Source organism: Plectrocnemia conspersa, unplaced genomic scaffold, assembly GCF_051122295.1.
Source record: "Plectrocnemia conspersa isolate PC_06_02 unplaced genomic scaffold, ASM5112229v1 ptg000001l, whole genome shotgun sequence".
Lineage (NCBI taxonomy): Eukaryota > Metazoa > Arthropoda > Insecta > Trichoptera > Polycentropodidae > Plectrocnemia > Plectrocnemia conspersa.
Window position 1 is genome coordinate 10,124,401 of NW_028277165.1, and position 23,926 is coordinate 10,148,326.

At 32.4% G+C, this 23,926-nt stretch overlaps 1 protein-coding gene and 2 long non-coding RNA genes across 5 annotated transcripts in view; 1 reads left to right on the forward strand and 2 right to left on the reverse strand.

Moving 5' to 3' along the window:
- LOC148238738 (uncharacterized) overlaps window positions 1-9,512 on the reverse strand; it is a 477,006-nt gene extending 467,494 nt beyond the window's left edge. The window contains exons 1-8 of the long non-coding RNA XR_015811887.1: window positions 9,386-9,512; window positions 9,274-9,317; window positions 9,128-9,192; window positions 8,954-9,040; window positions 8,780-8,878; window positions 2,489-2,678; window positions 2,325-2,420; window positions 25-2,064 (exon numbers count right to left, since the gene is read on the reverse strand). This is a non-coding gene — a long non-coding RNA (uncharacterized LOC148238738). The remainder of the gene's footprint in view (window positions 1-24; window positions 2,065-2,324; window positions 2,421-2,488; window positions 2,679-8,779; window positions 8,879-8,953; window positions 9,041-9,127; window positions 9,193-9,273; window positions 9,318-9,385) is intronic.
- On the forward strand, window positions 1,082-22,589 carry LOC148238780 (uncharacterized). Of its 2 annotated transcripts, none has more exons than XR_015811886.1 (3): window positions 1,082-1,192; window positions 21,354-21,439; window positions 21,514-22,589. It is a non-coding gene; the product is annotated as an uncharacterized LOC148238780 (long non-coding RNA). The 2 variants fall into 2 exon arrangements; XR_015811885.1 differs by lacking the exon at window positions 1,082-1,192 and adding an exon at window positions 1,376-1,498.
- LOC148238781 (uncharacterized) lies at window positions 16,210-22,389 on the reverse strand. 2 transcript variants are annotated; one of them, XM_088201030.1, is made up of 5 exons: window positions 22,293-22,389; window positions 19,014-19,078; window positions 18,879-18,954; window positions 18,724-18,806; window positions 16,210-18,638 (listed from the first exon to the last, which is right to left on the reverse strand). In XM_088201030.1, exons 1-5 carry the CDS (start codon window positions 22,387-22,389, stop codon window positions 17,316-17,318), a joined length of 1,644 nt encoding a protein of 547 aa, XP_088057156.1. In that variant the 3' UTR covers window positions 16,210-17,315. The 2 variants fall into 2 exon arrangements, with proteins under 2 accessions (XP_088057156.1, XP_088057167.1); XM_088201041.1 differs by lacking the exon at window positions 22,293-22,389 and adding an exon at window positions 20,347-20,486.
- Window positions 22,590-23,926: the final 1,337 nt, after the last annotated feature.

Consider the following 23,926-nt stretch of genomic DNA (forward strand, 5'->3'; position numbering starts at 1 on the left):
ACAAACTTCGCGAAATCTTTAAACGACTAGATAAACATAATTTAAAACTACAAGCAGATAAATGCGAGTTTATGCGCCATGATGTAGCATATTTAGGACACTTCATTACTCAAAACGGCGTCAAGCCTGATCCTTCTAAAATATCTTGTATAAAGAATTATCCTAAACCGCAAAACGTTAAAGATATCAAATCATTCCTAAGATTAGTATGATACTATCGAAAATTTATTCTTAACTTTTCTTAAGTCTCACAAAAACTAACTATCTTATTAAAAAAGGAAGTATTATTTAAATGGACAAACGAACAAGAAGACGCTTTTGAGACACTAAAAACGCATTAATTAACGAACCTATATTGCAATATCCCGACTTTACAATTCCTTTCACCCTGACAACTGACGCTTCAAATTCTGCTATAGGGGCAATCCTATCCCAAGGAACCCTAACCAAAGATCTTCCGATAGCTTATGCTTCTCGCACACTCAACAAAGCAGAAATAAATTAGTATTTCTTAATATAACAAAAGATAACCAGATACCCAACAGAGATAAAGAAATCAGTATTCCCAATGACGAAATATTTGAATCATACGATAACTTTCTCGAATTTCAAAATACATCGACCGATTCATATCCTAACTTAAGAGAAATAGGCCAAAATCTCTTCAACCAGAAAGACAATCTGGGTCACTGTATATCAGCTGACTTAGAAATGTCAAAAGGAATAGCAGCCGAAATTAGAGAACAAATAGAAAACTACGACGAACTTTCTAATGTTTCCAGAACAGTAGGAGATATTTTAATCTCAGACAAAGGAAATTTTAAAGTATTCCATTTAATTACCAAACGAAACTTTTGGGAAAAACCTTCTTATAAGGATATCTTTAGAACATTACAAAACTTACGAAACTTATTAAACGTCTCGATGTAACGATCTGGTTCGATGTTACGAGCGCCCGATGTAACGAGCGGCTGCGGCCGCACGCGCGGGGAGCGGCGCGGCGTGGCTTTAGACAGCCAATATGTCAGAAAACAATTTTTTTAAATTCACTGTTGCGGCCTTAAATTATGGCGGATCGCGACGATTTATATATCTGGATATTCACAAGTCCCTTGCTTTGGTTAATGTGCCCGGAGTACGCCGGGGCTCAAAATTGACGCCACTACGACCCGGCGAAAAACCGCAATCGGGCGTAGGTTGCGTCCGAAAAGGCCATTGTTTACCTTTTTCCGATCTAATTTGCGGGCCTATTAATTGTCCGTTCGCGGCTTTTATTATATCGTTGGGTTCCCTAAGTCACTGCGCGTCGATTGGTATAGCTCCGGTCGGCCGGGGCAGTGAATTGAGCCCGCGGTGACTCGATATGTACGCGTCTTCGCAGCTGTCAAAATGGCTGCGCAGCGCGCGGTCGCGAAGTGTTTATTTTATCGAAACTCTACTTAGCTTTGGGCGATTTTCCTCTAGCTGGTATCAGAAGAACCGCCATCTGCCTATGAAGGTCTCTGCCAAATTAAGGCGAAGGAGAGTTTGTTCTCTTTTGTTTGTATTTATTTTTAAAAATATTTTAATTTTGAATTATCGTAAGCGTGTAAAAAGGTGTATTTTTTTCATGATAGTGATCGCAATTTCTTTTTTTTCACTCATTTTTGATTGATAAAATTTAAAATAATATTTAAATATCAGTATGACATTTTTAAAAGAATTTTCAATTCCAAGTAAATCATTTTCTGTATAAAAAAATATTAGACACAATAAGTCTTGTATAAACTAAATATATCACACAATTTCCCATACTTAGTTTATAATGTAAATGTTTACAATTTAAAATAAAGACATTTTTGTTATTCAGACTTCAGTGCGTATTTAAAAATAATACATATCAATATAGTACATAGATAGCCTCTAAAATGTATGTAAAGACTATAATTAACCCATTAAAGTGAAAGTAAATGTGTTGAAAAGTTAACAAAGCTAACAAAATGTTGTTAATTAAACTACTTACGATATTAGCTGCGTAACGGTTAACATAATCCGTAATATCCCTAATTGTTTTCACCTTCCATTCTGTAAAAGATAAAAGAGTTTTAATCATCACTTTATAAGATAGATTGGAAAAGGGTATTGCTGTAATGTGTTACTAAATATACAAGGTAGTGCAAAAAGTATAACCCGTGTTGCTTTGACTTTTTTTAAATATAATATTATAGCTTTACTGTAAATAAATTTATAAAAATGAAATGATAAATTAATATAATGAAAAAACAGTTGTGATAATAAAAAGCGAGGGAGTAGTTTTGAAAAAGGGAAAATAAAATACTTCTTACCCATGCTGCAATTGGATAACTCGTTGATTTTGTTGATAACATATTGAAATGAAAAAGAAGGATCAAGACGTTCTGCGAGTGGGTATATAGTACAAGCTGAAAATAAATAATTAATTTGTATTTAGTTTAATTGTAATATAACAAGCAAATTATCTGTGACTTACCACCTATTAAATCTCTTAGTGGATTAAACCAAAAATTTACCATCGCACTGTCAATTGTCTAAGCAGTCAAATTCCATTTTTATGCGGTCGATTGGAGTAACTGTTTCTGAGTTATAAGTTGTGCTTATTAATTTGAATATTGTCAACAGTGCAGGATAAAAATATTGATTCTTCGGGCTCGATATGCCTTCTGAAAAGTTTTGCTTTATATCATCGCAAGTAGAAAAATAAGTTTTCATTTATTATTGTTAAATTGTAAAAATAAGTTTTTAACTGTAATTTGAAGTAGGTTTTATGACATAAATCTGTAAAATTTATTTAATTTAACAGCTTAACGACCGAGGACTCACCCAGGAGTCCTGAGAGAACCTTCTGTAGCGGCCGAGGACTCGCCCATGCGTCCTGCGTCTTCTTTTATTAAAAATACACTATGATACAATACAGTTTACCCCTATATTATAATGCGAGATGGTAGTATACTATTTCTACATAATATAAAATATAAAATAAATTATATTTTACTTTAATTTTTTGTAAAAAGAGTCGTTTTATCCCACTGCGTCGCAATGCAACGAGTCGTCGCCTATTTGGGGCATTTTAGTTTGTTATATTCTAATATTTTTGGGGTAGTGTGTTGTTTGGTAACGGTTCTCTAAGCCGCCATTGCAGTGACCATATTTTTTCATTGTGGAATATTATATTTTTATTTATTTGAATTGTTAATAATAAGTGATAATTTATAGTAAAAGTTAGTTAATAATAATAAAAACAAATTAAATTTCGATAAAATATATTACTTGGTTTACAAATGATAGGGAATTTGCTAAAAAAAAGATAATTCTTTGCCATTATTCCGCGAAATCTCCCGGCCACAAGGAAAGTTCGGCAAAAAACACCGGGCGTTAAGCTGGTAAAAAATATAGTCCTTTGTGTGTGCTCATTGTATGTGCATGTGTCTGTCGTGCAATTAGCCAAGATTGTGGTAACCAACCCCTTTGGAGGTGAAAACCGGCAGATATTTACACGTATGTAGCATAATTTAATAAATAATATAAATAGATAGATTAATATCTTATATATAATTGTTCTAAGCCGACGCTTCCGGACGCGCATAACTTTCAATGAAACATTCTCCGTTCAATTCTCTACTCTGTAAAACGTATCGCTTTGTACTTATATATAATTGTTCTAAGCCTTCGCTTTCGGACGCGCATAACTTTCAATGAAACATTCTCCGTTCAATTCTCTACTCTGTAAAACGTATCGCTTTGTATTAATGGTGTGTAACAATACACGTAAACAAAGGAAATATATTTAATTATAATAATTAATAATAAATAATAATAAAAATTGAATTTGCTCTGACTGATTTTCGAACCGCCGGTAATGCGTATGTTGTTTCGACCAATCAAAAATAAGCATACGAATTCAAATAGACAGTACCGTGACAACACTTTTATTTAATAATAAAATTTTGCTACGCGACAATAATTTTCATTAATTCGTCATTTGACTGAATAAAAATTAAATAAATACATAATGTGTTAAGGATAAGAAAAATACATTGATTTAACTAGATAAACAATCATAAAATAATCTTCGTAATGAAATTTTCAAATTTTGAATTCCCGGCGACGGGCTCCGAGGCCTAAAAGTGAGTTTTTGCTTTTATAAATAATCGGATTGCAAATTAACTAGGTGTGTTATAACTATGAAAATTAAATATATACATAATGTGTTTAGGACAAGAAGAATACATTGATTAAATTAGATAAATAATCATAAAACAATCTTTGTAATGAAATCTTCAAATTTTGAAATCCTGTCGCCGGGCTCTGAGGCCGAAAAGTGAGTTTTTCTTTTATACTACATAAACATTATCATTGCTTTCAGTCCTGCTTTGGCATTCGGCCGAGTTAGTCGCGCGCGCTATCTGTCACTCTGATAACTAGTGTTTGTGATAAAAAGTGGGAATTCCCGCTGACTCACCAGCCGCCTTCGCAAGCTACGACATGTCGACCGGTAAAACATCGTCCGATTCCATTATTATGGACACCGGGCAGGTGAGTGACCATGTATCGATTAATTACCTTAAAAAGGAAATGGAAGCCTTGCGCCACGAACTCCTTGAGGAACGGCGCCTTAGGATTAGTTTAGAAAAGGAGATGGAAGATCTCCGAAAAAAAATTAAAACTAAAAAACATACTACTAACCAATCGCCAACTAAAGTTAAAATTCCTACTAACCAATCGCCAACTAACGTTAAAACTCCTACTAACCAATCGCCAACTAACGTTAAAACTCGTACTAACCAATCGCCAATTAGCATTAAAAATAACTTATAACTATTAAACAACGGTCTTTTATTTACCTCGGTTCAAAAACCAAACAATGTAAAAATAATTGCACCTACTATAGAGCTCTTTAGAAAAATTACAAAAGTCTTGGACGAACGTAAATTCTCATTCTTCTCCTATACATTGCCCGAAGATAAGCCTCTGCGCGTTATAATTCGAGGATTAAATTCCAACTTCACAATAGATGAAATAAAAGAAGAATTAATTCGTTTAAATTTCGATGTACTCCATGTTCATCAATTAATAAATAAAACTACCAACCAGCCGATGTTATTGTTTGCCATTTCATTAAAAAAAAGTGAGCAAAATAAAAATATATATAATTTAACCCATTTGTTACATCAAAAATTTTCAATCGAAACTCAAAATAAACCAAAAAATACTTAACAGTGCCACCGCTGTCAAATCTTTGGACATGCTGCTGTGAATTGCAGGGCAGCACCAGTTTGTGTTAAGTGTGCAGGCCCTCATGTGGCATTAGAATGTCCACACGGTAATAAAACAGATAACCCACTATGTGGTAATTGCGGTGGTAAACACCCTGCTAGCTATGGCGGATGCATTAAAAACCCTAATAATAAAAAAAGTGAATTCTTTAAAACAAAAAACAGTAAACAAAATGATAATACAAAAAATCAAAAGACATATTCACAGTCCCTAAACTCTGAAATATCGACCACTCAGTCCGTACCTATTGAACCAGTAGAAAATACCCCAGCACCACTACAGGATATTAATATAGTTAAAACTATAATTGAAATGCAGCAGCAAATACAAGCTCTTATAACTAAACACTTAATTAACATAAATCAATGAAGTACGACTTATATAACAATAGCATAATAATAATCCTAAGACCGAGAGTAAACTTGCGAATAAAAATATAGAAATTAACTTAAAAAAAAAGAAGCCCCTATGACTAATCCTAATGACATTAAAAACCCAAATCGTAAAATACTAAGAATAATGGCCTGGAACGCAAATGGCCTACGTGATAAGAAATGTGAACTCCATCAATTTTTGTTAGATCAAAATATAGATATTGCTCTTATCTCCGAGACACACTTAAAGAATTCGATAAAAATTAACTTTGCCAACTTTACAACTTACCGCACGGATAGATTATTAGGCGCTGGCGGCGGAACAGCAGTATATATTAAAAATAATATAAAACATAATGAAACGAAAATAAACGCGTACGCGCAATTAGAAGTAACGAGTATAGAAATTAAAACCGATGAGCATTCTCCAGTCATAATACATTCCGTTTACACTCCTCCCACACCAAAATATCCCATCGAAGATATTAAATCACTGTTTAATTATTCACAACCCATATTTGCCGCAGGTGATTTTAACTCCAAACATAAAGATTGGAATTGCCGAGCTACCAATCGCAACGGTAGAACTTTGAATAATTTTGTTAATGACATTTCTCATAGTAACATACACTTAGAAATACCGTCCGTGCCAACCCATTTCTCTACTCGCGGAGGATCGGACATATTAGACATTGCCATCTGCAAAGATCTGCCCGCGTGTGAAATAGAAGTCCATAATAGTCTCGCATCAGACCACAACCCGGTAATATTCACGCTCGAAATTAATCTAAGAAATAATAATCCAGCCCCACAATCGCATAAAATACTATGGGACTTCTTCCCCTACTTCGTTGAGAAATCCCTTCCTGGTATCAACATCTTAAGAACTGAAACTGATATCGACGATGAAATAATCGAATTTAACAAAGTGATTAAATCTTCAATTGAACGGTGCACCGTTAAAAACAAAATTACTAAACATGACCCCCTACCCAAAGAAATTAAAGAATTAATTAAAAAAAAGAATCATTTAAGACATCTTTGGCAAAATTATCACGAAAAATCGGTTAAAAGACAACTTAACAAATTACAAAAAGAAATTAGAATCGCTATTGCTGAACATAATAATAATACTTGGGAAACCAAATTAAGAGATCTAAAACCTGAAGATAATTCACTTTGGAACACTTCAAAAATTCTTCGCTGCGAATCCACTGGCATATGTAAAATTAAAACAATAACGGGTAACTTTGTATATACAATTGAAGAAAAGTGTGAAACTATAGCGGACAGTCTTCAAAATCAATGCTCGGTCGATTTAAGTAAACTTAAACGTAAATTTAAAAATAAAACAGAAAAGTGCCTAAAATCCTTTTTTGAAAAAACAGTGGATACTAATATTGATATAAAAATTACACTATCTGAACTAGAAAACATCATCCGTCTACTTCCTAATCGAAAAGCACCCGGCAATGATTCCATACCAAATAAAGCTCTCAAAATCCTCCCCCCAAGTGCCATCAATTATTTTTTAAATATAATTAATTCTTCTCTCGAGTGCCTATACTTCCCGACGGTGTGGAAGCAAGCAAACGTAATAATCCTTCGCAAACCGGGAACAGACCCTTCATTAGCCTCTAGGTACCAACCTATAAGTTTGCTACCCGCTGCAAGCAAAATTTACGAAAAAATTATTCAAGCTAAATTATTAGTTCATGTTAAAGAAAATAAAATCTTGCCCGATGAACAGTTCGGCTTTAGAAACGCACACTCTGCTACTGATCAACTTCATCGAGTGGTGAAACATATCCAAAGGGGCTTTGACAAGAGAATGTCCACTGGAGTAGTGTTCCTGGACATCGCCAAAGCCTTCGATCGTGTCTGGCACACAGGCATCATATTCAAACTAATACATTTCAAATTCCCTGCTAATTTAATTAAACTAATCAACTCTTTTTTAAATGGGAGAAATTTCAACATAAAACTTGAAAATCATTTGTCAAATCCCAGACCTATAACTGCTGGAGTGCCCCAAGGTTCAATACTGGGTCCTTTATTATTCACTATATTTACGAGCGACTTTCCAACCAAGCACCGCGGTAACGACATAACTGCTCTATTCGCTGATGATACAGCTATTTTGTGTACCTATAAAAATCCTCATCGAGCGGTAATTAAACTTCAAAATAAAATAAAAAATGGCTGGTCACTGCAAATCCACTAAAAAGTGTCGCAGTAATGTTCTCTCTTAGAAGAAAAAAAGCCTTTGCTATAGAAAATTTAGCCAAAATTAAAATGTATAATAAACCAATAGAATGGCATAATAAGGCCAAATACTTAGGTCTTACCTTAGACTCTAAACTTTCGTGGAAACCACACATAGACACTCTAATTCATCGAGTTAAATACACAAGAGCTAAGCTTTACCCCCTTCTTTGCCGCAAAAGTAAATTAAGTATAAAAAATAAACTGCTAATTTATAAAGCAATAATCAGACCCGCAATGTCTTATGCATCCCCTGTGTGGGGACATATTATAAATACTCGCAAATACCCTCAAAAATTACAAGCCCAGCAGAATATTTCATTGAGAATCGCAGCAAACGCTCCTTGGTATGTTCGCAATTCGATGTTGCACCAGGATCTAAAAATAGACACTATTAAGAATCATTTTGAAAGGCTTAATAATAGACACCGCGAAAGAATACTAAATCATACAAATGGCTTAATAGCTGATTTGTTTGATTAATTCCAGCTAATATTTCTTAAACTCAAATAAATAAAATAATAATAAAAAGGTGATGCGTGTTAACACACACAGACACCAATCCTCGTCAAGCAGGTGAGAGACTTAAGTCTAGAAACTGCGATAAAATATTAGATATTATTATTATCATTGCTTTCCGATTTAATACACATATACGTTAGATTTTAAGAATTTCAAATTAACCAGTTATGTTTTAAACATGAACGTGTAATATATCCTTAGTATGTGAGGATTGAAAGTTAATGTCAATCAAATCGGCGCTGTCGGACAGCTTATAAATGTGTAGTTTCTTGGATGTTATCTAATAAACGACATTTTACAATGATTATAAATATGTGATTGCATACCTGGAATAATCGATAGCCAAAATATCTAAGAGTGGGTTATTTTTAATTCCGATGTGGCAAAATATGTACAATTTTAGTTCTGTTCCATCATTCCTCTTTCTGAATACCCAAATTTAAGATATTCAGTTACATCAAACTTATATAGTATGTTCTTTATAAAAAGATAATACTTGCTGACAGTGACGAAGATTAACTCTTTGTTTATATATACCAATTCTAGGTTGTAGCCATATAGGTCATCAAATTGTTCCATCATTGCTTCTGAAAAATAATTAAAAAACAGTAAGAGTAAACATTGAACACATTATTACTACTAATATAATCCATAAATTAAATTTAAACGACAACCAAAGAACAAAATTGATGGAAGTACTGTAGAGGATTAAACATGTAGATTGGCATCTCTTCATCTTCTACAAAATTGTCACAATATGTCATATCTTTTTTATTATTACTAGCCTTGTAATATGTTTAATTAACTTCGGTATGTATACCTTTAATTCCCAAATCACCGCTGTTTGTCTTTTAATATAAGATCCTGGAAAGTCAATAGTAATTTTGTTAGAATAACCGTGTTATATTATTCATTTATAACCAAACACTTACTGGCACACCCACAATTTATAGTTTTGTCTATAATTTCAAATGCTGCATCACTTGAATCATCTTCAATTGTCACTTTGTAAGAAAAGTGCCGCGATTATAACATATTTCGCAGCGGGCACAGCGAGCGCTTGCCAGATGTGACAGAAGAACTTCACTCTTATCACTTGTAAGCAATTTTGGTCTCGCGCTTGAGAACGAACTAAATTGATTTTAACGATTTAAATTGTAAAACATTTATTAAAATATATATAAAAATCATCAACTTCTAAAAAAAATGTATTTTAAAATATTTTTTTAGTTTATAGATTTAAAATATAATATAAATAATGTGGATATGTATTAGCTTCTCTATACAGAAAAAATATGTACTTAAATTTTAGCGAACGTTGGCAATTTAAAGTTTTAGTTTTTAGAGAATTTTTAATACTTTGCTTTAAAAAATATTTTCAACAATAAGGGGCAAAGTTTCAAAATAAGTACTATTCATTACCAACCAACTACTAAGCGCACAGTATTGCAAAAATCCCTCTTACTGACGTCTTTGAAAGTATAACACTAATTTAAATATTTTTTAAATTATAAAGTTTCAGAATAAAATTTCAAAATTTATTCAAAATATTTTTTTCAACATTAAAAATATTTTTTATTTTGTTATGGATTTTAAATATTAATAATTTATTATAGATTTTAAATATCTTTAGTTTATTATTAATTTTAAATATAGTAAAAACTTTTTACACTCATTAATTATTAAAATATATAATGCTGCGCAGAAAAAAAATTACTTTAAAAAATATGTAAATCAAAATATTTTTTATTCAAAAATGACGAAGGTTTCAAAATTATTAATATTTTTAAAAGGCACTTTTGGTCTATAGTAACAGATTAGGTGCTTGATATTTTTAGTTTATTGTTTCTTTCTAATTAGTAAATGTAATTAAAAACTGACTTTTATATTTACACATAAAACATAGAAATATTTTTTTTAAATTATAAAGTAACTTATGGTGTCACCAAAAAACTTTTTTATTACGAAAATTTAAATTTATGATAAAATTGTGTTATGCAGCGTTAAAACTGGCACTCAAACACCTAAAATACGCTAAAACACAATCAATGACTTATAATCACTCACATTGCACTAACTATATATGATCGATTGTGTTGTAGCGTTAGTAAGGTGTAACAAAATATTTTTTCATATCAGTAATATTTTTGAGCGGATGTGTAGCCGATGCTCTTTATTATTATTATTTATTAAACTGTAAACCTTCTTTTAAATGATACAAAATGTTACGTTTTAATATTATTTTTTATGTTGAAAACATTTTGATATTTTTTGCTTCATTAATATTTAGTAAAGTTACAAACCTATTTTAAAAAATATTACAATGAAATCTCTTTGTAACGAATACCGAAATAACGAAATTCCCAGTATAACGAATCTTTAATTTGTCACCGAAAAACTTTCATACAAAATGTTTTCATTAATATACCCAATATATAAAAAATATATCCATATCAAGTTTTTTTTCAAATGCAACTTTTATAGCTTATAATCCAAGATGTTTAAAACTTGGAATATTTTATTACCGACTTTACTTTTATTTGTTTTTGTTATTAAATTCTATGGTCATTCCTGGTTATATATTTTATCAAACGTTAAGTAAAACGCAAAAGAAAAAAGTGTACGTTTCTATGGGAAAATATATATATAAAATTTAAATCGATAGTTTGAGAAGCACGGGTATCGCAAAATAAACAACAAATGTCTATGTCCCCAAATATATTACACGCAATTTAAAAAAAAGCACATATATAAACGCATTAATTAAAATTTTTGCGAATTTTGCGAAAACTCTGCAGCACCCAGCGCGTGGTTCAGAAATTGTTAAAATTTATGTTATTAAACTGTTTTTTTTTTTTTTGAGTTTATTTAGAATTAAATTAATTAATTTAAAAGTTTATGAATTTTTTTCTTGTTTAAAATAATGTTGGTATTTTTAGTATTGTTGTGATATTTATTATTTGTTATATTATTTTTAAATACGCGAGCTCGTGAACGTACGGATTAGCGAATGCGGCGTGGACGCGGGGTGCGGGGTACGGGGTAGCGAATACTAATGTTGCAAAGATTCAATTTTTTTAATTATGTTTTCTAGCCCAAATGTCGGCGGATCGGAGAGATTTTTATATCGGGGTACTCAGGAGTCTCCCGCTTCGATTGGGATGCAAAATCGACGCGATAAAGCGGACGGTTTTTATGTAGACTTCCGGGCGAAAGTCCGTTTTGTTGACGTTTTTTCGTAATTTTGAAATTAATCGCGACATTTATGTTCCCATACGTTCAGGTGATCTTTCTATACACATTTGAGCATAAAATTGAATAAAAACGCCGTTCCGTTCAAAAAATGTAAATATCGCGATAACTTCACTTAGCTTCCGGCGATTCGCTTCCAGGTGGTGTCGGACGAATTGCAGTCAGCATGGGAAGATCTCAGCCAAATTTCAGCTCGTTCGGAGCAGAATAGCCGCCTCAGTTTTCGAAACTTTACGGAGCGTTCAATAACACGCGTGCACAATCCAAACGTCGCGAAATAATCGCACTTGCCGGCGGACATGGGCGAAATGGTCTAAATCATGGATCGGCAACCTTTTGTTGTAAGAGGGCCAAATATTTTACGTGGGGATTAGTGCAGGTCGGACTTAGCGGGCCATATGTCATTACAGTAATCCTGCAATATTTGTGTACAAATATTTTCAGAATTGAAAATGTTTGCTCACAAATATATATATATATATATATATATATATATATATATATATATATATATATATATATATATATATATATATATATATATATATATATATATATATATATATATATATATATATATATATATATATATATATATATATATATATATATATATATATATATATAAATGTATAATACTACCAAACATAGTAATTATTTGCTGAGCAAACCTTTTTAAATCGTTGTAGTTTTTAAGTGGGGTATCAGTTTGCAAATCTATCACGTTGATTTGCAAATCGCTTGATACATTATCGATATCCACTGTGAAGGGGTTTTCGAAAATCTCTATTTTAAGTGAGATCTTTTTGAAATCAGTGATTTCAGTTTGAAGTTGTATTAGTGCACTTTTATAAAAGGCTTTAATTAATATTTTTATATAGATTTTGCACAAATAGTTATTTTTTAATTATCGATAAAACACAGGATATTGAGATAAGTTTTTTTTTAAATAAGTTTATTTCAATAACATAAATAATTTTACTTAATATATGGTACATACAACATATATAATATGTTACTGGTTTATAACCATTTTTATGTTTATAAATAGTTATTACATAGTTCAATAAAAAATTAAGAATATAAAACAAAACGCTTTATGATACAATTTAAAGGGGGTAATGATATAAATATCGGGGTAAGAACCGCAATGTCGCCAAGCCCTTTAGAGCGAAGTTACAAATTATGTTTATAAAATTTAAGCTTGGAGTCAAGGCGTAAGCCCAAGTTTTTAATTTTTTGTTTTTCTTTTGACGTTACTGCCCTCATTTAGGAGAGGTTTTAATTTTCCACCTCTTAAAATATTTATTTAAGATTTCAAATGATTTTTGTAATTTATACACGATTGGTTTAAAATATTTTTAATATTATATTGCAAAAAACGAAGTAAACATTTGAATTGTCGAATTTTTAACTACGGAGTTCAATGAAGCAATCAATATTGATTCATTGGTTTTAATTCAAGTTGATTGCTACACATTGAATATCTTGATGTTTTTAATAAAATATTTAAAAAAAAAAATTCCGGAATAATCAGTGTCCGGAAAGTTTCTGTTTGCAAAAATCTGTCCGCGAAATTCACTGAGCCAACGTAACGCCAAAATTAAAAATTTTGATGGAACTAACAAATGTTTGCTGGTTAATGGATTTGAGTTTTCTGAATTGGAAAATTGAATTCTTTAAACTTGGAGTTGCAGGGAAAAGACAAACATGTAGCTAATATGATAGGCTCTGTAAGCTCATTTAAAGCAAAACTGGCATTGTGGATATCACATCTGCAGATGAAGTCTCTTGTGCATTTTCCAAATATGAAATAAATGGCAGGTAACAGTGAAGTCAACGTGTCATTGTTTTCAAAAACAGTTTGAAAAGAGATTTTCTTTACGTAATGTTTTATTGAAGATTAATGGTTGTTTACATGGCTACGAAGCAGACGCGAGACGATGCGTCCGAATGCCCGAAAAATTGCCAGTGGGGAGAATAACCGTCACGCTACTTAAGTGCCGCCAAGTTTTGGCCATAATCAATCTAGACTCCCACACCCTGTTTATCTTTAACGGGTATACGGTTATTTTAATTTCAATATAATATTTAATTTCCCCATATGAAATATAAATATATGTATCTCACACAATTTTTTGGATGCAAAATTCTCCGTCAATTATTTCGCAAAACCCATTTAGGGATTAAGTAGGTAGTGAGAGCGGTGCATCGAAAAGGGACATAACAGTCCGAAAATATTGTTTCACAATATAAGTTTTATGACTTATTTCGTTTCGGCATTTGAAAATATGAATAGAGCAAGTTTTGCATGTACAATTAAGTGATTTATAAATAGAAGAATATAAAATTGTATGATGCTTTCAAGTTTACAATGCGCGAGAGTTGACAATGGTCGGCACTTCATTCGTTTCTGTTAATCCCTTGATTCATAGTAGAAACACGTTTTTGCTGTCAATAATGTATTGGGAGAGTTAAGTTATATTTTTTATTAAAGTTCCGCTTTTTGTTGCCCAAATGAAATTGTATAAGTCGATTCGAAAGTCGCTCGTCGTGTAAAAGCGTCCATCTAAACCCGTGCTTTTATAGGTTGCGGCAACTAGCTAGTTGCCTATGCATCGCCGCTGCGCAGGGACTCGCTAGACTCTCGAGCGACTACGTGCGTAAACACCCATTTAAAACCATATAAAGTACAGTCGCCGGCGACTAGTTGACAGTGAGTATTATGCCTAAGTCCCTTTTCAGATCCGATCGAAGAAGGGCATCTATCGGTGCGTACACTAACTAATTTTTTTACGTAAATTTTATTATTTTCCAGAAAAGTACTAACAATATCGCGATAATGTGTGCCTTTGGTTTGATTCACCATAGAAATAAATTTCGAAACATGTCATAAAACTAAATTCTGTTCAGTATAATATCGATCGAAAACGGAACAACATGATATTGCTGAAATGTTGGTACTCGAATCCAAAGGCAAACAAAAATATTTACAATGTTGCAAATCTTCTATAATGCGATCAAATAATTAATTTGCAATATCTTTAATGCGTTTAATGCCCTCCGCACATGGGGCAACTGTTTTGCAACTCGAGTTGCAAATTCGTTGCATATACACAACCAGTTTGCAATCAAAATAAAAAATTCACACCACACACGAGTGCAACTGATTCTAGATCATTCGAAGCAAAGTTCTCTACAAGCTTGTAATCACAAAGCTGTTTTTCGCAAAATGTCAAGTAGTAGTTCAGATGAAAAAGACACAATTTACTATTATCAGTACCGCAGAGTACGAAGAGCATGAGGTAAGATTTTTATTATTTTGATCCAAATACAAAATTACAAAACTCTCCTTCGAACTCGGTTTTACATCTCGCCTCCATTTTGAGCAACCATCTCCAGGACACGCGCTTGAGATTAATACCGACGATTACTAGAAGAGTTTAGCTACGTAAACAAAGGTTCACCGTCAACACTACGTCACAAATACTGAAAGGTTTCATAAGGGCTAAGTTCGCTGAACAAATATCCTACTACTAGAAGGGTTTATCACTACGTAAACAAACGTTGACCATCAAACACTACGTCGCGAATACTGAAAGGTTTCATAAGGGCCACTTTGGTCAGTTCGCTGTACAAACGTCCTACTACAAATCATCGACCGGCACTGCCGAAAACGTTATTTTGAAGCGTAAACGACAATCTACGACTTGACCACTTCACTCATTTCTTGAACTTTTTGTGTAGACACTTGCAACCATGCAACGCAACTGTTTTGTGACTAGGAAAAACGATCGTATAGTTTTAGTCGACTCGTGTGCGGACCCACACTCCGCACATGGACGTGGTCACCAAATAGTTGCGTAGGGCCTAACGCATGTAGAAACAGGGAGCTGCAATTTCTTAATTTCCTATAATATTTTAAATACCCTTTTCGCGCCCGACCTCCAGGAGGACGCTGTTGTAGTGGAAACCAGGAATAAGTGCGCTCCAGCAATAATACAACTGTATGTAGTTGTGACGACTGGTTAATGACCTTTATTTATTTTAATCGCTCCATATTTATACTAAATATTTAATACGATATACGTGTATTAATGACAATCACTTATTAATGAGCAGTACTTGTAAAATATTATTTACGTACAATTTAATTAATTTGTAACATGTGTCTATTTGTTGTTGCTATGCGAATTTATGTTATGTAGTTAACTTGATGGTTTCAACACCCTAAATTCCTATATCTTAAATGAAAATATTTGGTAACAATTACAAGTGTTGTGCCGCACATAAAAGCTTGACAGGCCCGCAGGTCGAGTATCACTGTCTTAGAGGGTACATTGTTGGTAAGACACATTCACTGTAACATATGCACCAAAAGTTACTATTGATAGTCAACGACTCGAAAACACTAAAATTAACAATAATATTCGCGAAACACGCGACACCTTTTTGTTAAATGTTCACAATATGAACCTAGGAATACAGATATAAATAAAATACGTTTTAAAATACGTAACTCTAAGCGGTACCAAACTTTGCAGATGCGTTTATTTTTTTAATTACAAATCACAAAAGTTTATAAATTATTTAATTAATTGAAACAAGGCCATACAATTTATGCAATAAATTGATTTTTTAATATATATACGCATTGTATTGTTCTCGGCATAATACAGCAAACATAAATCTTTAAATCATTTCGAAGTTTAACTCTTAGTTATTGATTAAATGACTGCTCGGCTGGACCAAACCAGACGGTCAAAGTGGAAACATTTCCCTTGACGAAACGGTCGCTTCAGAGTAAGTTCCGCATAGGTGCATGTTCAGATATAACTCTCGCTTATTCCAAGTCGGAAGTGAAATAATATGGCTTATATGCGATTATGGAAATACAAGGAAATAAATGACCCTACTTTCTCTTAATACTTTGATCAAATTGGATATATGGGGTGGAACAGAAATCTCTGTTTTTATCTTAATATCCAATTAGACTTTCTAGCTGATTTTAACGTTGCATTTATTTGCGTTTGCATTTGGCAACAATATAATTCGTGATTTCGCTAACTGCTCGTTTAGTCAGTATTTATACTCAATAGATTCTGGTTTTAGTGTTAATTGCTTTTAGCATTGTTATGTACTGAACATTATTTTTAGACAGGTCGCTAAAAGGTGGTTGTTTTGTAGACGCAAGGGACAAAAAGCCATTATTTTTTTCTCTCTTTTACTGAGTCTTGTTAACTAATTGCAACCCAACAATTATTGTTGTACCGACAACTTTTTACTTGATGTTATATTATTTACTTAATGATTAAAGTTAAACCGTCTCACGGTGTAAGATAAATATTTAAATATTTGTCCAATTGAGCTAAACGATGCCGTGTTAAAATAAATTATTTACTATCAGTTGATAATCTGACAATTCTATCCCACCCACTATGTAGAGATATACATATAGCATATGGTATTCTATCGCGTTTCAACTTATTACTTTAAGGTATGGCTCAATACAGAACAGGTATATTTGCACTTATTGATAAATATCTATTCGCTTGCTCACTGCATTGATGTATGATATGATAATTCAAAATTACATCATATATCGCTATTTCAATACTTTTTACATTCATCATGGTAACATGAGCTTTTTATATGTCGTGAAAGAGTAAGTTTAGTTTTGAATGCTTTTCCACATTTTTCACATTCAAAGTCATGAAAATCACTATGAGTTTGCACATGTACGGAAAGGTTGTATTTAGTTTTAAATGCTTTTCCACATTTTTTACATTCAAAATTACAAAGATCGCTATGAGTTGGCATATGACGTGAAAGATGGGAATTTTTTTTGAATGTTTTTCCACATTTGTTACATTCAAAGTCACGAATATTGCTATGAGTTTGCATATGTACCGAAAGATTAAATATACTTTTAAATGCTTTTTCACATTTTTTACATTTAAAATCAAAACCATCGTTATGCGTTGGCATATGTCGTAAAAGATGGGATCTTTTTTTAAATGCTTTATCACATTTTTCACATGCAAAGTCACGAGCATCGCTATGAGATAGCATATGAGATGTGAGATTAGATTTAGTAACAAAAGTTTTTCCACATATTTTACAGTCAAAGTCACGAACGTCACTATGAATTTTCATATGCCTTAAAAGTATGATATTATAATTAAATGTTTTTCTACATATTACACATTCAAAGTCCCGAAAATCGCTATGTATTGACATATGTTGTGAAAGAGAGCATTTCTTTTTGAATACTTTTCCACATTTATCACATTCAAAAACATTATGAGATTTCACATGTTGTGAGAGAAATCTTTTAGATGTAAATGCCTTCCCACATTTTTCACATTTAAAGTAACAAACGTCGTTATGAGTTGACATATGTCGTGAAAGATGGGATTTTTTTTTGAATGCTTTCTGACATTTTTTACACTCAAAGTCACGAACATCACTATGTGTTAGCATATGGGATGTAAGATTGGATTTAGTTATGCATATTTTTCCACATTTATCACATTCAAAACCGCAAAGATCACTATGAATGTTCATATGACTAAAAAGTATATCATTATATTTGAAACCTTTTCCACATTTTTCACATTCAAATTCATGAACATTGCTATGAATTTGCATATGTACGGAAAGATTGTATTCAGTTTTAAAAGCCTTTCCACATTTTTCACATTTAAAGTCACAAACATGGTTATGAGTTGGCAGATGTCGTTTAAGATGGGACTTTTTTTTGTATGCTTTTCCACATATATCACATCCAAAATCACGAACATCGCTATGAGATAACATATGGGATGTAAGATTAGATTTAGTTATAAATGCTTTTCCACATATATTACACTCAAATTTAAAAGAATTATTAAGTTTTCGTTGACCTCTTGTACATTTTTCTCTATCTGTTTCCTAAAATTGAAATTTAATTCGTTAGATAAGTTGTAAATATTATATAATAAAAATACATAATAATATAAATCTATTTGACAATTACTTTAGTAATGTCGTATATCTGTTGAGGTAAAACGTCTACACTGATATCATTCTCCTTAAGTATATCTTTAACATCGTGCATTTCTGAAATCATACAATAGGCATTATTTGGGATATATTAATATGCAATAGCATACATATATAAGTAACTCTAACCTGTTTCAAACATATCGTCTACATTATTTATGAGTGTATCTTCACTGCTATCATATTCGCATTTTACATGTTCGAACTTAAAAAAACATTTGAGATAATGTGCGTTAATAAGAGTTACATATTACGTTTCATTACCTTGACTTTACATTGGACCATGTTAAAGGGAGCAACTTTTTCTTCATCATTTTCTATGTCAGCTTCTACAATGATAAAATTTAACTTTAATTCCAATTCACATTTTATTAATGTTTTATTATACAATTTGTATCCAAAGGACAGGGATAACATTTCAGCTTTTTCCAGGGGGCAATAGATGGCTAGTCAGTGGTCGTTTTTTTAATATTTCCATTTCATTAAGATTCGTGGTATTTCATTAAATTACATGCCTTTTTCTGGCCAAATTCAAGGGGGGTTTCTGATTGAAATCCATGTCAAAAGCAATAAAATCGTGCAGTCGACATTGTGGTGGAAACGCTCAGTTATGTTCATATTAAGATTTTTATAAGAATATTACGACTTACAATAAGTAAGAATCGAATGAAGCATATCTAAACCGAATTTTAACCAATAGGAGAGCCCAAACAACAATTATCCCTTCTATTTAATTAAACATTCAACTAAGCATTTCCACAGCGAGGGCACGATTTTATTGCTATTGAAATGTAGATTTTTTACTTTTGAGAAGTGATAATTGTTTTTGTGCACTCCTATAGACCAAAATTCGGCTTGAGTATTCATTGACCAGTATTATCATATCAGATAAACCAGTATTACCAGTATTATAATAGTAATATCGATAAGGAGAGCTATCGTATTTTTAAAACATAGTGTGAAATCAAATGCGAAATTCCGTCTGTCTGTACTTCATCTTCTGCCTATTTTGCTCTGAGAGATGAGTTGGTTTAGTTTGTATTTTGTACTCGACCTAATGAAAATCCTAAAACTATCATTTGTTTTAGAACTTTCATTTAGTCAAGATGGGTTTGGTTAATTCGTGTAGGTAAGGTACTTACATATTAATTTTTAAATCCAATAATAATAAACTCGAATGGTTATGTATATATTTTATTCACTCTAAAGTAATTTTAAGGAAAAAAAAACATAGTTTTATTAATTAATTTAAATTTATTTATTCATAAATAAGATTCAAAAATGAATAATCGTATCGGCGAGACAACACATAATAGCTTTGAAATTAGTTGCAAAAGATTTGTTTAGTGATATAAAATTTAAGCTATTTGTATCCTTCTCATTTACAAAGAATGATAGTTTTCGTCAACGTAACAAATAATTTCCATTAAACAGAATCTATAGGTAAATAGTTAAAATAATCCGAACATATGCACTTGAACCGATGGACCTTACTTTAAAAAAAGCAAGAGTTCGTGGCAAATTAATTGAAATAATTAAGCGAAGGGTAGGAAATGGGGCGACTTTAGAACAAGCAACTACATGGAGTAGCACGTACTTGATGATTGAGCGTCTTCTTGAATTAAAAACTGTCCTCATAGACATGGCCAGCCCGAACGTGACGATGACTGAACTCAGTGGAAGGAATTAGAGGAACTTGAACTTTTGCTTCGCCATTCGTATGTCGCTACAAAAAAGTTTCAAGCAGAAAATTAAAGTCCGGGTACTTTTTATAAGGAATGAAAGAGTCTTATTTTTTACTATTCGATCAGTAACAGCAACGCAGTAAGTGGCATCAAAAATGCAATGTTGCTTAGAGAAAATAACCTGTTAAACAATGATATTCTTTTGGCTGGAATCTATATTGACTCTATGGTTAGATCTTTATTAACAGTTGATCAGATAAATAGAGCTAAGAATGCTCTATTTGAATTAGCAATTAGTATAAAAGGTTTGCGAAACGAACACCAGATGATAGTCGTCGACATCACTCAAATATCGCCACACGAATTATCATCTCCATCCAACGCCTTGACTCTGAAAAATATCTCGACGAGCAGAAGAGAATAAAACGTTCTCGATTGAATTTGAATATACGTACCTAAAAAGAAACAACCGTTTTAAAATTTAAAGAAGAATTTTACGTTGCACTGAAAAAAGTAGGTAAAATTGTCCGTGCTTTAAAATTGGATGTCAAAGAAGCAATAATGCGATATCCAGAAATTGTTAAAAATTCATATTTATCTGTCACTGCGTTACCACTAACGCAAGTCTCAGTAGAGCGCTTATTTTCTACGCTTAAAATAATCAAATCTGATTTAAGAGCTTCCATAAACGGAAAATTATTAGAAGCAATTATTTTTTTTAAGATCAGTTAGAATCATGGATTTTCGAATATATTATTGATTAAATTAAGGATGTGAGTGGTCTTATACATAATAAATATTATTATAATTATTTTTTGTTTTTTCTTCTTTGTTGTTATTTACATGAAAATAAATAAATAAAATAATTAAAAATAAATTTAATATTTTAAGATTATCTTATCGAAATTTTTTATTTCAGAGTCTGAGTTGGACCTTGCGAAAAAGTTGGATTCGGAGTCGGAGTCGGGAAAAATTTCCAACGACATGTGTGTCATTTCAAAAATGGTAGTAAGATTATTTTGTTTAAGAGACTTTTTAGAAGTGTGTTCATTAGAGATCGCTTATTACAAATATTTTAGATGCTACATCGCAAAAACAATAAATATTTATGAAACATTTGCTACCCTGCAGCAGGAATTTGAAGGCAGAATTTGTTTTATGACTACAAATTCAAATAAACAAAACAAATAGGGTATTAGAATCTACGTTTTAGAGGATTTAGATTCTGGTAATAAATCGGCTTTACACAAACCTGCAATTGGGCAAAGAGTTTCTTGAATTAAAAGCACGTATAACCGGCACTATAGTGATGAATAGAAAAACATTTCATTATCAGTAAAGAAAATAATTAAAGCAACGAGAAATTCCATTACGTGTACAAACATTTTAATTGCTTCTTGCCTGAAAATACAAGCAAATTGTGAATAAAATTGTAAAAAGAATAATTCGAGGTGAAGAATAAGAAACGATTATAAAATCAGATATGGTAATTAAATATACTAAATATATAGGAAGTGATGATACTACCAATATACTTCATCTAACCCATTTCTGAAATCCCTTTATAGGGTGTTAGAAGTGTGTTCAATTATTATATTTTAATATATTCTCAATACATAAACGTGAAATGGTCCAACGACTATACGTCTATGACAAAAGATCTGGCCAACTAGAGTTCCAATCGACAATTGGTGCAACAACATAACACACATAAACAAAATATTAAAAATTATTTTTTAAGATATATATATATAAATTGGTAATAAAAAGTGGCATAGAAGCAAAAACTTAAGCAATAATAATACATTTCCATTGGTAAATGTGAACAGAAAAAGCTATATAATTAAGTTGATTATACCAGTTTTAATAAACGCCATTGCAACTCGAATTTGACAGTAGGTGTCAAAATTGTTCGTAAACAACGTTTGGTCCACATACGACGAATTTTTGAGCATGGGGTAAAAATAAATAAATATAGCAAAGTTACGCGATATTATTTAATATATTAATTACTATATAAATCTAGAGTAATATTTACTGTTTGTAAAACAATAATATTTTTTGTAGCCACTTGGATCTGATACATTTAGAGTAATTTACTTTTGTAATTTAATTTTTATTATTAAAAATTGTCAATAAATTATAAAAACAACAATAATTCGTTAAATTTATACATAAATGGCCCCCCTACACATTCCCCCTTCAGCAACTTACAATTGTAAAATTCAACTAGGAAGGGAGAAGGGTTGCTGCTCAAAAATAAAAAATAGAAAAATAGTTAAACGTTGGCGGCACAAAGGTTACATAGTCGTGACGTATGGTGTGGCGGTGCAGGCTCTGCTTGTAGAGCTTCAAGGGTGCCGCTTCTGGGGGTGCGTGTAGGGCTCCATAAGGCGTCAAGGCGCGACCTCCAGTGACGCGCGGCGTGCTTCGCTCCAAGCGAAGTGAAACAAATGTAGATCCGGGCGGCACCAGTTTGGCGACGGGAGGCAATTAGACACAGATTGAGCCGCTGCAGTAGTGTTTTTATTGACGATTAATAAAGTTTACATGGTTATTTACAATTTAACTGGGCACGGGCCTGCGAACGCGCTGAGGGTTGCCAGTCGAGCGAGTCTAGGCAACAAAAATAAGTCACAGGGGGACGGGTCAGGTGAGTAGGGCGAGTGAATAATCAGTGTCATTCCGTTTTTGCTCAAAAACTGCCTCACATACAACGCGGTGTGAGCTGGTGCGTTGTCATGATGGAAAAACCAATCACCTGTGCGGAAAAGATCCGCCTTTTTCTTCGTGCTACTCTCTCTTTCTCTCAACCTTTTCAATGCCTCCATGCAGAAGGCGACGATCTTCACTGACGAGGGTGTTGATTTTTTTAACGTTGTAGTCAATCCTTGAAGTTGACGGTAGCCCGGAACGAGGTTGCTCTTCAATTGTCATTTCGCCCCTTTAAACCTCGATAACCAGTAATAGATCCGAGTTTTACTCAAAGCATCATCCTTGCAAGCTGTTTGAAGTATTAAAAGAGTTTCCACGGCCGTTTTCTTCAACAGAAAACAAAACTTTATCGCCGCGTGTCAGCCATCTCACGTTTACGACACGCGGAAAAAAGTTGTTTAGGTAAAAAAAAATACTACGCACGAATGGGTGCTCTCACAGTGACGAAACGTCGTATACTAACTGACTCATACTGGTTTCTTCTGGTTTTCCCATCTCCCAGAATTCGTTTGTTTAACGGCTTTCCCCTCCACAGCCCGAGTCTCGTTTCTTTTAGATCCCCCCCCCCCCTCGTATTGGTATACTTTGTAGTCTAGTTACATTGAATTTGTCGCATTTCATTTTCATCAATTGTAAAAAATGTGTGATTTATAAATTATTTCTAAATTTTTCAAGAGTTGCATATACTAGAACAGTGATGGCGACCGTTTTTGAGAAGTGGGTCAAATTTTGTTCATTAATTTTTTAGTACTAACTCGTGGGTCACCAAGTCAGCGG